We start from the raw sequence: 13,724 nt of genomic DNA, 5'->3' as shown, positions 1-13,724 counted from the left end.
TGATTGCAGGACGTAAAAGGAAAGTGAAGAGTGAAGTAAAATTATACGCTACAACACTGCCGTAGGAACAAAGCTCTTATTTGTTGATTGATTGCCTTCATGGCTTGTATGATCAATATGAGTCTACCTATGGTTCCTGTGTTATGTGTAGGTCGCCCGGTCACTGGCGAGTGTCAAGGGGAGATGCTGGACTATCGGAGGATGCTGATGGAGGATTTCTCTTTAAGTCCAGAGATTGTGCTACACTGCAGGGCTGAGATTGAGACTCATTGCTCAGGCCTTCACCGCAAAGGTCGCACACTGCATTGCCTGATGAGGATCGGACGCGGTGACCGCAGTGCCACCGTTGACAGTGTTTGCCAGAGTGCTGTAAGTCCCCACCTTACATAAACAATGGCGGGAACATCGGAATTGTTCCAATGATTTGTTTGCTCATTCATGTCAAGTTTTAACTGTAATGCCATACAGTATATTTTAGTAAACACACCACATGGCGCCGATGATAAACGCAACAGGAAACGGTTAAAGTAATTGAAGCCATTCTGAGTGGTTTATATAACTCAAGGCTATTGGCTTCATATGAACTGTATCACGTGAAAAATTACATATTTTACATTCTAAAGGATGCATATATACAGTTTATTGGCAAACAACTGTGTTTACTCTTTTTAAATCAATTCATGATGCACAATAAGGAGGCTTTTGAAGAAAAATGGGCTGCATGGTTCGAGTCGCCAGAAGAAAGCCATCACTCCAAATTACTTTGTTCCAGAAGTTTTGAGGCTTGTCTCTGTGCTGTTTGGTGTAATGCAAGCAGGATATTTTTTGACATTTGCGCTGAAATGGCTTTCTTCTGGCGACTTGACCATGCAGCCCATTTTTCTTCAAGTGCCTATTGTGCATCTTGAAACAGCCACACCACAATTTTTCAGAGAGTCCTGTATTTCAGCTAAAGTTATTTGTGGATTTTTCTTTGCATTTCAAACAATTTTCCTGGCAGTTGTGGCTGAAATATTTGCTGGTCTGCCTGAATCCCTCATTTTCCACTTCTTAATCAGCGTTTGAACACTGCTGATTGGCATTCTCAATTCCTTGCATATCTTTTTATACCCCTTTCCTGTTTTATCCAGTTCAATTACCTTTTCTCGCAGATCCTTTGACAATTCTTTTGCCTTCCCCATGACTCAGAATCCAGAAACATCTGTGCAGCACTGGATGAAAGATGCAATGGTCTGTCAGAAGCCCAGAAACTCACTGACTTTTTATCCACACACATTATTTACAAGCAAACAGGTCAAAGGTGAGGATTGGAACCTTGATTAGCCAATCAATCCTGTTTGTGTCATCTTTTGTGCATGTTATCAGATCAAAGTCACTGGGGTATGTGAACTTTTGATCAGGGTCATTTGGGTACTTTCTTTTGTCATTTTGATTTAAAAAGAGTAAACACAGTTGTTTGCCAATAAATAGCTCCACACAACCATTAAGCATGAGTGGAAGAAAGGTTTTTGTGTTATCATTCATATTCTCTGAAGAATGGCCTTTAAATCATAAATTCTCCCAAGGTATGTAAACTTATGAGCACGACTGTAGATATATGTATGTGTATTAGGGCTGTCAAAGTCAACGCGATAACGCATTAACTATAAGTTTAAGGCAATCATTTTTTTAACGCACGATTAACATGTTTGACCCTCTTCACGTTCTGTAGTTTACTGTTGAGCCACAGACTTGCAAATAGCTAGTAGAACTGCACAAAGATAGGGGGACGTTATGGAAATCTCATATCCAAAGCCATGACAAGTTGTTTTCCGGACAAGACGAGACAATTTTACCTTCAATTGCCGTGAGACAACATCATTGGAGCGAGCATTGCTGCTTGGAATAAGGAGAAGCTTCACGTCCTTGTTTGGATTACAGTTAAGTGCATTGAAAACATAAAATATAGATTCTTACTTGAACTGCTTTAGTAAAATGGAAAACTAACTTAGCAGAAACAAAGACGGTAGGGAAGAAATCTAAAGTCACATTTTCTTCAAAACGTGTCAAGTCTTTTCTCATACCAATCACACACGTCCGGGTGGCAGCTTCACAATAATAGCGCTATGCTTGACATCCGGTTGAACCAACAAAATAAAGAAAAATCGTCTTACAATAGATCATGCTATTCTGTTATTCGGTGTTATGTGATATTCCTGCCTAAATAAATGTTTTCTGGCAGATTGAAATTACAAACCCCGTTTCCATATGAGTTGGCAATTTGTGTTAGATGTAATTAGAAACGGAATACAATGATTTGCAAATCATTTTTAACCCATATTCAGTTGAATATGCTACAAAGACAACATATTTGATGTTCAAACTAAAAAATGTTTTTTTTTTTTTGCAAATAATCATTAACTTTAGAATTTGATGCCAGCAGCACGTGACAAAGAAGTTGGGAAAGGTGGTAATAAATACTGATAAAGTTGAGGAATGCTCATCAAACACTTATTTGGAACATCCCACAGCTGTGCAGGCTAATTGGGAACAGTTGGGTGCCATGATTGGGTATAAAAGCAGCTTCCATTAAATGCTAAGTAATTCACAAACAAAGATGGGGTGAGGGTCACCACTTTGTAAGCAAATTGTCGAACAGTTTTAGAACAACATTTCTCAACGAGCTATTGCAAGGAATTTAGGGATTTTACCATCCATCCATCCATTTTCTACCGCTTATTCCCTTTCGGGGTCGCGGGGGGCGCTGGCGCCTATCTCAGCTACAATCGGGCGGAAGGCAGGGTACACCCTGGACAAGTCGCCACCTCATCGCAGGGCCAACACAGATAGACAGACAACATTCACACTCACATTCACACACTAGGGCCAATTTAGTGTTGCCAATCAACCTATCCCCAGGTGCATGTCTTTGGAGGTGGGAGGAAGCCGGAGTACCCGGAGGGAACCCACGCATTTTACCAACTATGGTTCGTAAAATCATCAAAAAGTTCAGAGAATCTGGAGAAATCACTGCACACAAGCAATGATATTACAGACCTTTGATCCCTCAGGCAAGGGAACCCACGCATTTTACCAACTATGGTTCGTAAAATCATCAAAAAGTTCAGAGAATCTGGAGAAATCACTGCACACAAGCAATGATATTACAGACCTTTGATCCCTCAGGCAATACTGCATCAAAAACCGACATCAATGTGTAAAGGATATCACCACATGGGCTAAGTAACACTTCATAAAACCACTGTCAGTAACTACAGTTGGTCGCTACATCTGTAAGTGCAAGTTAAAACTCTACTATGAAAAGCCAAACCCATTTACCAACAATATATTGAAACGACGCCGGCTTGGCTAGGCCCGAGCTCACCTAAGATTGACTAATCCAAAGTGGAAAAGTGTTCTGTGGTCTGACGAGTTCACATTTCAAATTATATTTAGAAACAGAGGACGTGGTGTCCTCCAGAACAAAGAGGAAAATAACCATTCGGATTCTTATAGGAGCAAAATTCAAAAGCCAGCATCTGTGATGGTAGGGGGGTATATTAGTCCCCAAGGCATGGGTAACTTACACATCTGTGACGGCACCATTAATGCTGAAAGGTCTATACAGGTTTTGGAACAACATATGTTGTCATCCAAGCAACGTTATCATAAACGCCCCTGATTATTTCAGCAAGACAAGTGTTGCAACAGCGTGGCTTCGTAAAAAAAGGAGTGCGGGTACTTTCCTGGCCCGCCTGCAGTCCAGACTTGTCTCCCATCGAAAACGTGTGGCGCAGTATGAAGCGTAAAATACGACAGCGCAGATCCCGGACAGTTGAAAGACTGAAACTCTACATAAAACAAGAATGGGAACAAATTCCATTTTCAAAGCTTCAACAATTAGTTTCCTCAGTTCTTAAACGTTTATTGAGTGTTGTTAAAAGAAAGGGTGATGTAACACAGTGGTGAACATGCCCTTTCCCAACTATTTTGGTACGCATTGCAGCCATGAAATTCTAAGTTAATTATTATTTGGGTGAAAAAAAAAAAGTTTATGAGTTTGAACATCAAATATCTTGTCTGTGTAGTGCATTCAATTGAATATATATTGAAAATGATTTGCAAATCATTGTATTCTGTTTATATTTACATCTAAAACTATTTCCCAACTCATATGGAAACGGGGTTTGTAAGTGTAATTGTAATGGCAGCGGCGACGTGAAGGAGGAAGACCTTTTCTTTGAACAATCTCGTCTTCTTCACTGCCACTGAGACTAGGTTTAATAGTGCAGGCAAGCCAGCCACTGTCCTCTAAAGCCCACATCGGGTAATTACAGTTTATTACACAATATTACCATCCCTTTGGCATAGGGATATAACGGTAAACTATAGTGCATATGCAACCCAACATGTTGAAAGAGCCCTATTGGACCAAAAATACCAAAAAATCATCTGTCTGGAGCCGCAAAAAGTTAAAAGCCTTATGTAAGTGTTATAATGAAGGCAACACATTAAGTAAGTGTCTCAAAGGGTTAGATAACTCCTGGAAATGACTGCCTTAAAACTGGCAAAGGTATAGATGTGTGTGCCCAAGTTGAAGGAAAGGACAGGCTGTCTTCTTCCAATGGATTTATTACAATCTTTGCAAGCTGGGTAACGTTTTCTGTGGTCTGGAACAACATTGCACACAATAAGAAATGCAGCCGATATTACGTACGGATAAAGTGTCATGAGACATGCAAATATAATTAAATAAACAGAAGACATAAATAAAGGAAATTGAATAAACTCAAATATACCTACAAACAAGGCATAATGATGCAATATGTACACACAGCTAGCCTAATCAGCATGTTAGCATGGATTATTAGCACTCCACGCAAGTCAGTAACATCAACAAAGCTCACCTTGGTGCATTCACACACAGCATAAAACGTTTGGTGGACAGAATGAAACAAAGAAGGAGTGGCATTAAACACGTCTTTCTGTGGCAGTGACGGACAAAGTTGTACACATATACCAACTGCGGTGAGTTCAAGGACTCCCAAAATTAGTAGGACAAAACGGCGTGGGCCAAATACTGTAATCAGTGAAGCATAACCACAAACATACTAAACAGAGGGCTTTACAATAATTAGCAAGATTTGTGTTATGTTTGTCCTCCTACAGAAATATTATTAAAACAATAGATATATTTTTGAAAAAGCTCTAAAGTGGTGATAAAGAGCCGCAGAGCCGCGGGTTGCTGACCCCAGGTATAGTGTGATGATAAACCGCAGTAGAATTCCTGACGGTTAGTAGTTCCGTTGAAATTTTTTGTTACAAAAAATATGTTCATTTTGTCCTGCATTTCAGGCAACACTGCTTACTTCCTCAAACAAATTCACAGCAGCTTGAAAAAAACATGACGGAATACAACTATCCGGACTTCGCTACAGATATTTCCCCTCGGAGTATACAGAACCAAGCGCTTGGTTTAACTTAATTTTCCCTTGCTTGTCGGCATGCGTTTGAAAGCGCATTGCTGTTTTTCGATGGTGACAGGTGTGGACAATAATGGAGACAGACATTTGTTTCACACTAAAAGTATACAGCGAAGTAGAAAACTATTTGATTTTGCTTTCATTTTCTCAATACAGCATCCATTAGCTGTGACTGAGAGTTAATGATGTGAGGAAACATGCAGCAGGATATGTGTCGGGAACGTTGCCACAACTTCTTTATACATTTTTTTGTTTATTTAGTGGGATGTTTACTCGTCCTTTAACTGCAAACTTTTATCGGTGTTCAATTAACATCAGCACTAGCTATAATGTTTTGTCATCTCATCGAATTGAACATAGGTTGTGAAGATTGTGTATTCGATGTGCGAGGTACCACTCCTGTTTATTATTGTTAGCCAAACTATTGGTGTTGTTGGAGAAGAACGACACTTTTTTTTTTACTTTATTTTCATTGCCCAAACTGCTTTGTGTTTTATTTTGATATCAGAAAGTAAATAGCAGCCTGCTGGGTCCAGTCCCCGCATCCATTGTGGTAGCTAAGTGCTTCAAGGTATTCTGAGGTGCTGCGAGTCGGCCAGCTGCTGGGTATATATATATATATATATATATATATATATATATATATATATATATGTATGTGTATATATATATATATATATATATATATATATATATATATATATATATATATATATATATATATATATATATATATATATATATCCATCCATTTTCTACCGCTTATTCCCTTTTGGGGTCGCGGGGGGCGCTGGCGCCTATCTCAGCTACAATCGGGCGGAAGGCGGGGTACACCCTGTGTGAATGTTTTATGTCTATATATATATATATATATATATATATATATATATATATATATATATACATACATATATATGTATGTATATATATGTATATATATATGTGTATATATATATATATATATATATATATATATATATATATATATATATATATATATATATATATATAAATAATACGGCTGGGCGATATGGCCTTTTTTTAATATCTCGATATTTTTAGGCCATATCGCAATACACGATATACATCTCGATATTTTGCCTTGGCCTTGAATGAACACTTGATGCATATAATCACAGCAGTATGCTGATTCTATGTGTCTACATTAAAACATTCTTATTCATACTGCATTAATATATGCTCATTTTTAACTTTCATGCAGAGAAGCAAATCACAACTAAGTAATTTGACCAAAACTGTATTTATTAAACAGTTATTAAGCAATGGCACCAACGTTCATGACATTGCCAAAATAGAAAGTGCAAGATTGTCAGAGACATTTTAAGTGTCAAATAAAAATGAGCTGCATATTAGGAAATCAAATAGTGTTCGTCCAATGCTATGTGGTAGGTTGCTACGAACGTTATTCAAATTCTGTTGTTGACTATGTTTTTATACGGTGTTGATCTGGAAATGTTTGCCTCAGCATTTTGATGGTGTCGGCGTGTGGCACTGAACCAAGATGTTGAAATGCGGAGTAAGCACTCTTCATTCTCTAGCAGGTGACTTTTCAAACGATGCTACATATTAGCAGTAATTCTACTTTTTATAGCAACACTTTTGCCCCACACTTGACAAATTACGGTTGTCTGTTACACATATTCCCACTTGAAGCCAAACCACCGCCAGACGATGCTGTTTTTCTTGGGAATTAATTCTTCCTTCATTTGTTACCAGATTCGCACCTTCTTTCTCTTGTATTACCACTCGCACGGCTTTGCTAGCGTCACAGCTAACGTTACCCATGTTGCCACCTCTCTGCTCCGTGAGGGCGTATACGTATGTGACGTATGACGTGACAGTATGTGACGTGTGTAAGAAGGTGTGCTTTCTGTCTGTGGGAAGGAGAGGCAGGAAAGAGCGAGAAGAGCCTGTAGTGTAATGCCCGCAACTAAAAGCAACTGCGTGAGTTAGCATATATCACAATATAGTCATTCTCTATATGACTATATCGCAAACCCGCGGTACAGTATATCGTGTACATCGCTATATTGGCCAGCCCTAATATATATATATATATATATATATATATATATATATATATATATATATATATATATATATATATATATATATATATATATATATTTATATATATATATATATATATATATATACATACATATATATATATGTATATATATGTGTATATATATATATATATAATTATTATTATTATTATTTAAACATTTTTATATATATATATATATTTTTTTTTTGCCCTCCATCAAGTGGTGAACTCGACAGGGCGGTTGCTGGTTGTTCCATCTCCATCGTTGGGGTCCCTGGGGGTGGGGTGGGTGGTTCCCGTGGCCCCGCGCTGGGCAGTCCTGCGGCGGCCGACTTTGGTGGGATGGCCTGGGTCAGGCCGCGTCATGCTCTCTGGGGGTTGGGGGGTGGGCTTGTGAGGGCCCGGTTGCTGGTGGGGCGTTCTTCCCGTCTGGTTATATAGGTTGCTTCTCTTTCTTCCCCTCCATTTTTCAGTATTCATTTTTTCTCTCTAGTTATCATTACGTGTATGTATTGTTGCATTTGAACAACTGCATTGTTGATAATAGAAATAAATTATTGGTATTGTTCATTATCAATAGCGCTATCTCTATTGGTATTTGTAATGCTCCATTTGAGAGGTCTGCACTCTCCGAGTACTTTTGTAGTTATTGTATTAGGGATGTGCTGATTTGATACTCTGGGTTGGATTGGCAAATATGAAAAAATATATATAACCCAGTCCGATTCGATCCAAAAGGCCACCTATCTCTTTTGGATTGATATTGGTAAAAAAGTGGTATTAGGTCTTCCCCTAGTTGTTGTTCTCATGACCTATTTTTCTTCCGCAGCTGCAAACTTTAATCCAGTCTGCTGATCCTGGGGCCGACTACAGGATCGACAGAGCACTAAATGAGGCCTGTGAATCTGTCATCCAGACGGCCTGCAAACATATTCGCAACGGAGACCCGATGTGAGGGAACATGCATGCACGCACACAATATATATTTCTGAAATATAATTTCAAATAACAGATTTTAACTTCCCATTTTTTGTGTGTAGGATCTTGTCTTGTCTGATGGAGCATCTGTACACAGAGAAAATGGTGGAGGACTGTGAGCATAGGCTGTTGGAGCTGCAGTATTTCATATCCAGGGACTGGAAGTGAGTGTGTCTGCCTCACTTTCCTGGGGCTGGACTTTAGAACAGAGCTCTTGATACTTTTTCCTCCAGGGGCTAGCGGATAAAGAAAAATAGAAGGATACTGGGGTCACTTTGATATGTTTCACTATTAGTCTTTTTATTTACCACACAAAAAACCAACAGTTAAATATACTTATATGTATACTATATACCGGGGGTGTCACACTTATTTTAGCTCAGGGCCCACATGGAGGGAAATCTATTCCCAAGTGGGCCGGACTGGTGATTTAATACCAGGATAACTTACAAATAAAGACAACTTCAGATTGTTTTCTTTATTTAAAAATATACCAAGCCCATTCTGAAACTGTACAAATCATATCATTTTTACAATTACATACCCCGAAAAGGGATAAGCGGTAGAAAATGGATGGATGGATGTTGCGATTAATAGTATTCTATCTTCATTAATAATTAATTATATTTTCTGTTCATCAGTCAAATAGGAGGAATTGAGTCTGCCAGAATTTTTAAATGCTCCCATTGGTGTTAATTGTTTATCGAGGAGAAGACTAAATTAATAATTATATCAAAATCAAATTACAGGATGTCATTAATATAATTCACAAATTTTCCTCAACTGATGTACAGTATAATGTGGTTTATTCTGTACATTTGTCGCATCATCGACAACACAACGTGTGAATTTTGACTCATTTCATTAATCACACATTAAGTTAGAAGGGTATACAAACCCCGTTTCCATATGAGTTGGGAAATTGTGTTAGATGTAAATATAAACGAAATACGGCCTTGCGATGAGGTGGCGACTTGTCCAGGGTGTACGCCGCCTTCCGCCCGATTGTAGCTGAGCTAGGCATCAGCGCCCCCCGTGACCCCTGAAGGGAATAAGCGGTAGGAAATGGATGGATAGATGGATGAACGGAATACAATGATTTGCAAATCCTTTTCAACCCATATTCAGTTGAGTATGCTACAAATACAACATATTTGATGGTCAAACTGATAAACTTTTTTTTTTTGCAGATAATCATTAACTTTAGAATTTGATGCCAGCAACACGTGAAAAAGAAGTTGGGAAAGGTGGCAATAAATACCGATAAAGTTGAGGAATGCTCATCAAACACTTATTTGGAACATCCCACAGGTGTGCAGGCTAATTGGGAAGCTGGTATAAAAACAGCTTCCCAAAAAATGCTCAGTCTTTCACAAGAAAGGATGGGGCGAGGTACACCCCTTTGTCCACAACTGCGTGAGCAAATAGTCAAACAGTTTAAGAACAACGTTTCTCAAAGTGCAATTGCAAGAAATTTAGGGATTTCAACATCTAGGGTCCATAATATCATCACAAGGTTCATAGAGTCTGGAGAAATCACTCCACGTAAGCGGCATGACCGGAAACCAACATTGAATGACCGTGACCTTCGATCCCTCAGACGGCACTGTATCAAAAACCGACGTCAATCTCTAAAGGATGTCACCACATGGGCTCAGGAACATTTCAGAAAACCACTGTCATTAAATACAGTTCGTCGCTACATCTGTAAGTGCAAGTTAAAGCTGTACTATGCAAAGCGAAAGCCATTTATCAACAACATCCAGAGATGCCACCGGCTTCTCTGGGCCCGAGATCATCTAAGATGGACTGATGCAAAGTGGAAAAGTGTTCTGTGGTCTGACGAGTCCACACTTCAAATTGTTTTTGGAAATATTCGACATCATGTCATCCGGACCAAATGGGGAAGCGAACAATCCAGACTGTTATCGACGCAAAGTTCATAGGGGTGCATTAGTGCCCAAGGCATGGGTAACTCACACATCTGTGAAGGCACCATTAATGCTGAAAGGTTTCGGAACAACAAATGCTGCCATCCAAGCGCCGTCTTCTTCATGGACGCCCCTGCTTATTTCAGCAAGATAATGCCAAGCCACATTCAGCACTTGTTACAACAGCTTGGCTTCGTAAAAAAAAGAGTGCGGATACTTTCCTGGCCCGTCTGCAGTCCAGACCTGTCCCCCATCAAAAATGTGTGGTGCATTATGAGGCATAAAATACGACAGCGGAGACCCCAGACTGTTGAACGACTGAAGCTCTACATAAAACAAGAATGGGAAAGAATTGCACTTTCAAAGCTTCAACAATTAGTTTCCTCAGTTCCCAAATTTTTATTGAGTGTTGTTAAAAGAAAAGGTGATGTAACACAGTGGTGAACATGCCCTTTCCCAACTACTTTGGCACGTGTTGCAGCCATGAAATTTTAAGTTAATTATTATTTGCAAAAAAAAAAATTCAGTTTATGAGTTTGACCATCCATTATCTAGTCTTTGTAGTGCATTCAATTGAATATGGGTTGAAAACGATTTGCAAATCATTGTTTTTCGTTTATATTTACATCCAACACAATTTCCCAACTCATATGGAAACGGGGTTTTTACATGTTATTTCAGCATTTTTATGTGCGCCCAGAAAATGTGTCTACACAAAATGTGCAGATTATCAAATGCATTTATTTGGGTAGAAATTTCACAGGTTACATTACCAACAACATCTTTGAAGGTAACAATCCACATTTAGTATACAATCATTCCAAAGACATGCACCTGGGGATAGGTTGATTGGCAACACTAAATGGTCCCTAGTGTGTGAATGGAGTGTGAATGTTGTCTGTCTATCTGTGTTGGCCCTGCGATGAGGTGGCGACTTGTCCAGGGTGTACCCTGCCTTTCGCCCAAGTCCAGCTGGGATAGGCTCCAGCACCCCCGCGACCCCTAGAGGGACAAGCGGTAGAAAATGGACGGATCACTAATTAGCAGCTTAAGTATGTAGTCTCCAAACACAGAAGTGTTGCCTCGAGGGCACATAGCTCCCTCTGAAGTCATGCGAGCTTTAGAGAATGACTTCAGAGCATGGGACACAAAGAATTGCTGGGACACATTTAGAACAACAGTTGCTTTCATTAAAACATTTCAGGTCAATTGTATACTTAGCAAACTCATCTCGCAGGCCGGATAAAACCGGGGCCGTGCGTTTGACACCCCTGCTGTACACAGTGTATAATAAAAGCCGATACCTCTGCATTCTCTGATGATAACATTACACATTTCAACCCATGCAGGGTTTCCCATATATGTAATTGATCGTGGCAGACCGTCACAGTAAGATAAATGACGCCACACCTTTAAAATGTTTTTTTTTTTTAAATGAAAACAAATGTAAGTAATGTAGTCTACGAATGGATATACATCTCAAATATTATAAATACGTTCCTGTATACCTTTTTTTTAATTTTTATTAAATCAACTTAAAAATATAAAAGATACACTTTCAATTAGTGCATCAACCCTCCCTCCCCATTCACACTCATCCACACCCACTCACACAAAAAAGGGTTATTTCTTTCTGCTACCAAAATTCTGGTTCCCACAACATATATAGTACAGTCTGCAAGGGACCCAGTCCCTGAAACACACATGATTGTGTGTGCCGCCGCTCCACTAACATTATCATTAATTACTATTTTTTATGTAATTCCATCCATCCATCCATCATCTTCCGCTTTTCCGAGGTCGGGTCGCGGGGGCAACAGCCTAAGCAGGGAAACCCAGACTTCCCTCTCCCCAGCCACTTCGTCTAGCTCTTCCCGGGGGATCCCGAGGCGTTCCCAGGCCAGCCGGGAGACATAGTCTTCCCAACGTGTCCTGGGTCTTCCCCGTGGCCTCCTACCGGTTGGACGTGCCCTAAACACCTCCCTAGGTAGGCGTTCGGGTGGCATCCTGACCAGATGCCCGAACCACGTCATCTGGCTCCTCTCGATGTGAAGGAGCAGCGGCTTTACTTTGAGTCCCTCCCGGATGGCAGAGCTTCTCACCCTATCTCTAAGGGAGAGCCCCGCCACACGGCGGAGGAAACTCATTTCGGCCGCTTGTACCCGTGATCTTATCCTTTCGGTCATGACCCAAAGCTCATGACCATAGGTGAGGATGGGAACGTAGATCGACCGGTAAATTGAGAGCTTTGCCTTCCGGCTCAGCTCCTTCTTCACCACAACGGATCGGTACAACGTCCGCATTACTGAAGACGCCGCACCGATCCGCCTGTCGATCTCACGATCCACTCTTCCCTCACTCGTGAACAAGACTCCTAGGTATTTGAACTCCTCCACTTGGGGCAGGGTCTCCTCCCCAACCCGGAGATGACATTCCACCCTTTTCCGGGCGAGAACCATGGACTCGGACTTGGAGGTGCTGATTCTCATTCCGGTCGCTTCACACTCGGCTGCGAACCGATCCAGCGAGAGCTGAAGATCCCGGTCAGATGAAGCCATCAGGACCACATCATCTGCAAAAAGCAGAGACCTAATCCTGCGGTTACTAAACCGGAACCCCTCAACGCCTTGACTGCGCCTAGAAATTCTGTCCATAAAAGTTATGAACAGAATCGCTGACAAAGGACAGTCTTGGCGGAGTCCAACCCTCACTGGAAATGTGTTCGACTTACTGCCGGCAATGCGGACCAAGCTCTGGCACTGATCGTACAGGGAACGGACCGCCACAATAAGACAGTCCGATACCCCATACTCTCTGAGCACTCCCCACAGGACTTCCCGAGGGACACGGTCGAATGCCTTCTCCAGGTCCACAAAGCACATGTAGACTGGTTGGGCAAACTCCCATGCACCCTCAAGAACCCTGCCGAGAGTATAGAGCTGGTCCACAGTTCCACGACCAGGACGAAAACCACACTGTTCCTCCTGAATCAGAGGTTCGACTATCCGACGTAGCCTCCTCTCCAGTACACCTGAATAAACCTTACCGGGAAGGCTGAGGAGTGTGATCCCACGATAGTTGGAACACACCCTCCGGTCCCCCTTCTTAAAGAAAGGAACAACCACCCCGGTGTGCCAATCCAGAGGTACCGCCCCCGATGTCCACGTGATGCTGCAAAGTCTTGTCAACCAAGCCATCCCCACAGCATCCAGAGCCTTAAGGAACTCCGGGCGGGTCTCGTCCACCCCTGGGGCCTTGCCACCAAGGAGCTTTTTAACTACC

At 40.9% G+C, this 13,724-nt stretch overlaps 1 protein-coding gene across 1 annotated transcript in view; it reads left to right on the top strand.

The window, feature by feature from the left end:
- Window positions 1-13,724, top strand: part of LOC133542901 (Golgi apparatus protein 1-like) — an 86,203-nt gene that overhangs the window by 24,625 nt on the left and 47,854 nt on the right. The window contains exons 8-10 of the mRNA XM_061887153.1: window positions 152-369; window positions 8,363-8,484; window positions 8,574-8,675. Of these exons, the coding sequence (XP_061743137.1) occupies window positions 152-369; window positions 8,363-8,484; window positions 8,574-8,675 (442 nt within the window). The remainder of the gene's footprint in view (window positions 1-151; window positions 370-8,362; window positions 8,485-8,573; window positions 8,676-13,724) is intronic.

Source organism: Nerophis ophidion, linkage group LG25 (genome assembly GCF_033978795.1).
Source record: "Nerophis ophidion isolate RoL-2023_Sa linkage group LG25, RoL_Noph_v1.0, whole genome shotgun sequence".
NCBI lineage: Eukaryota > Metazoa > Chordata > Actinopteri > Syngnathiformes > Syngnathidae > Nerophis > Nerophis ophidion.
Note: the sequence above shows the minus strand (reverse complement) of the source record. Positions and strands in the feature narration are given on the sequence as shown.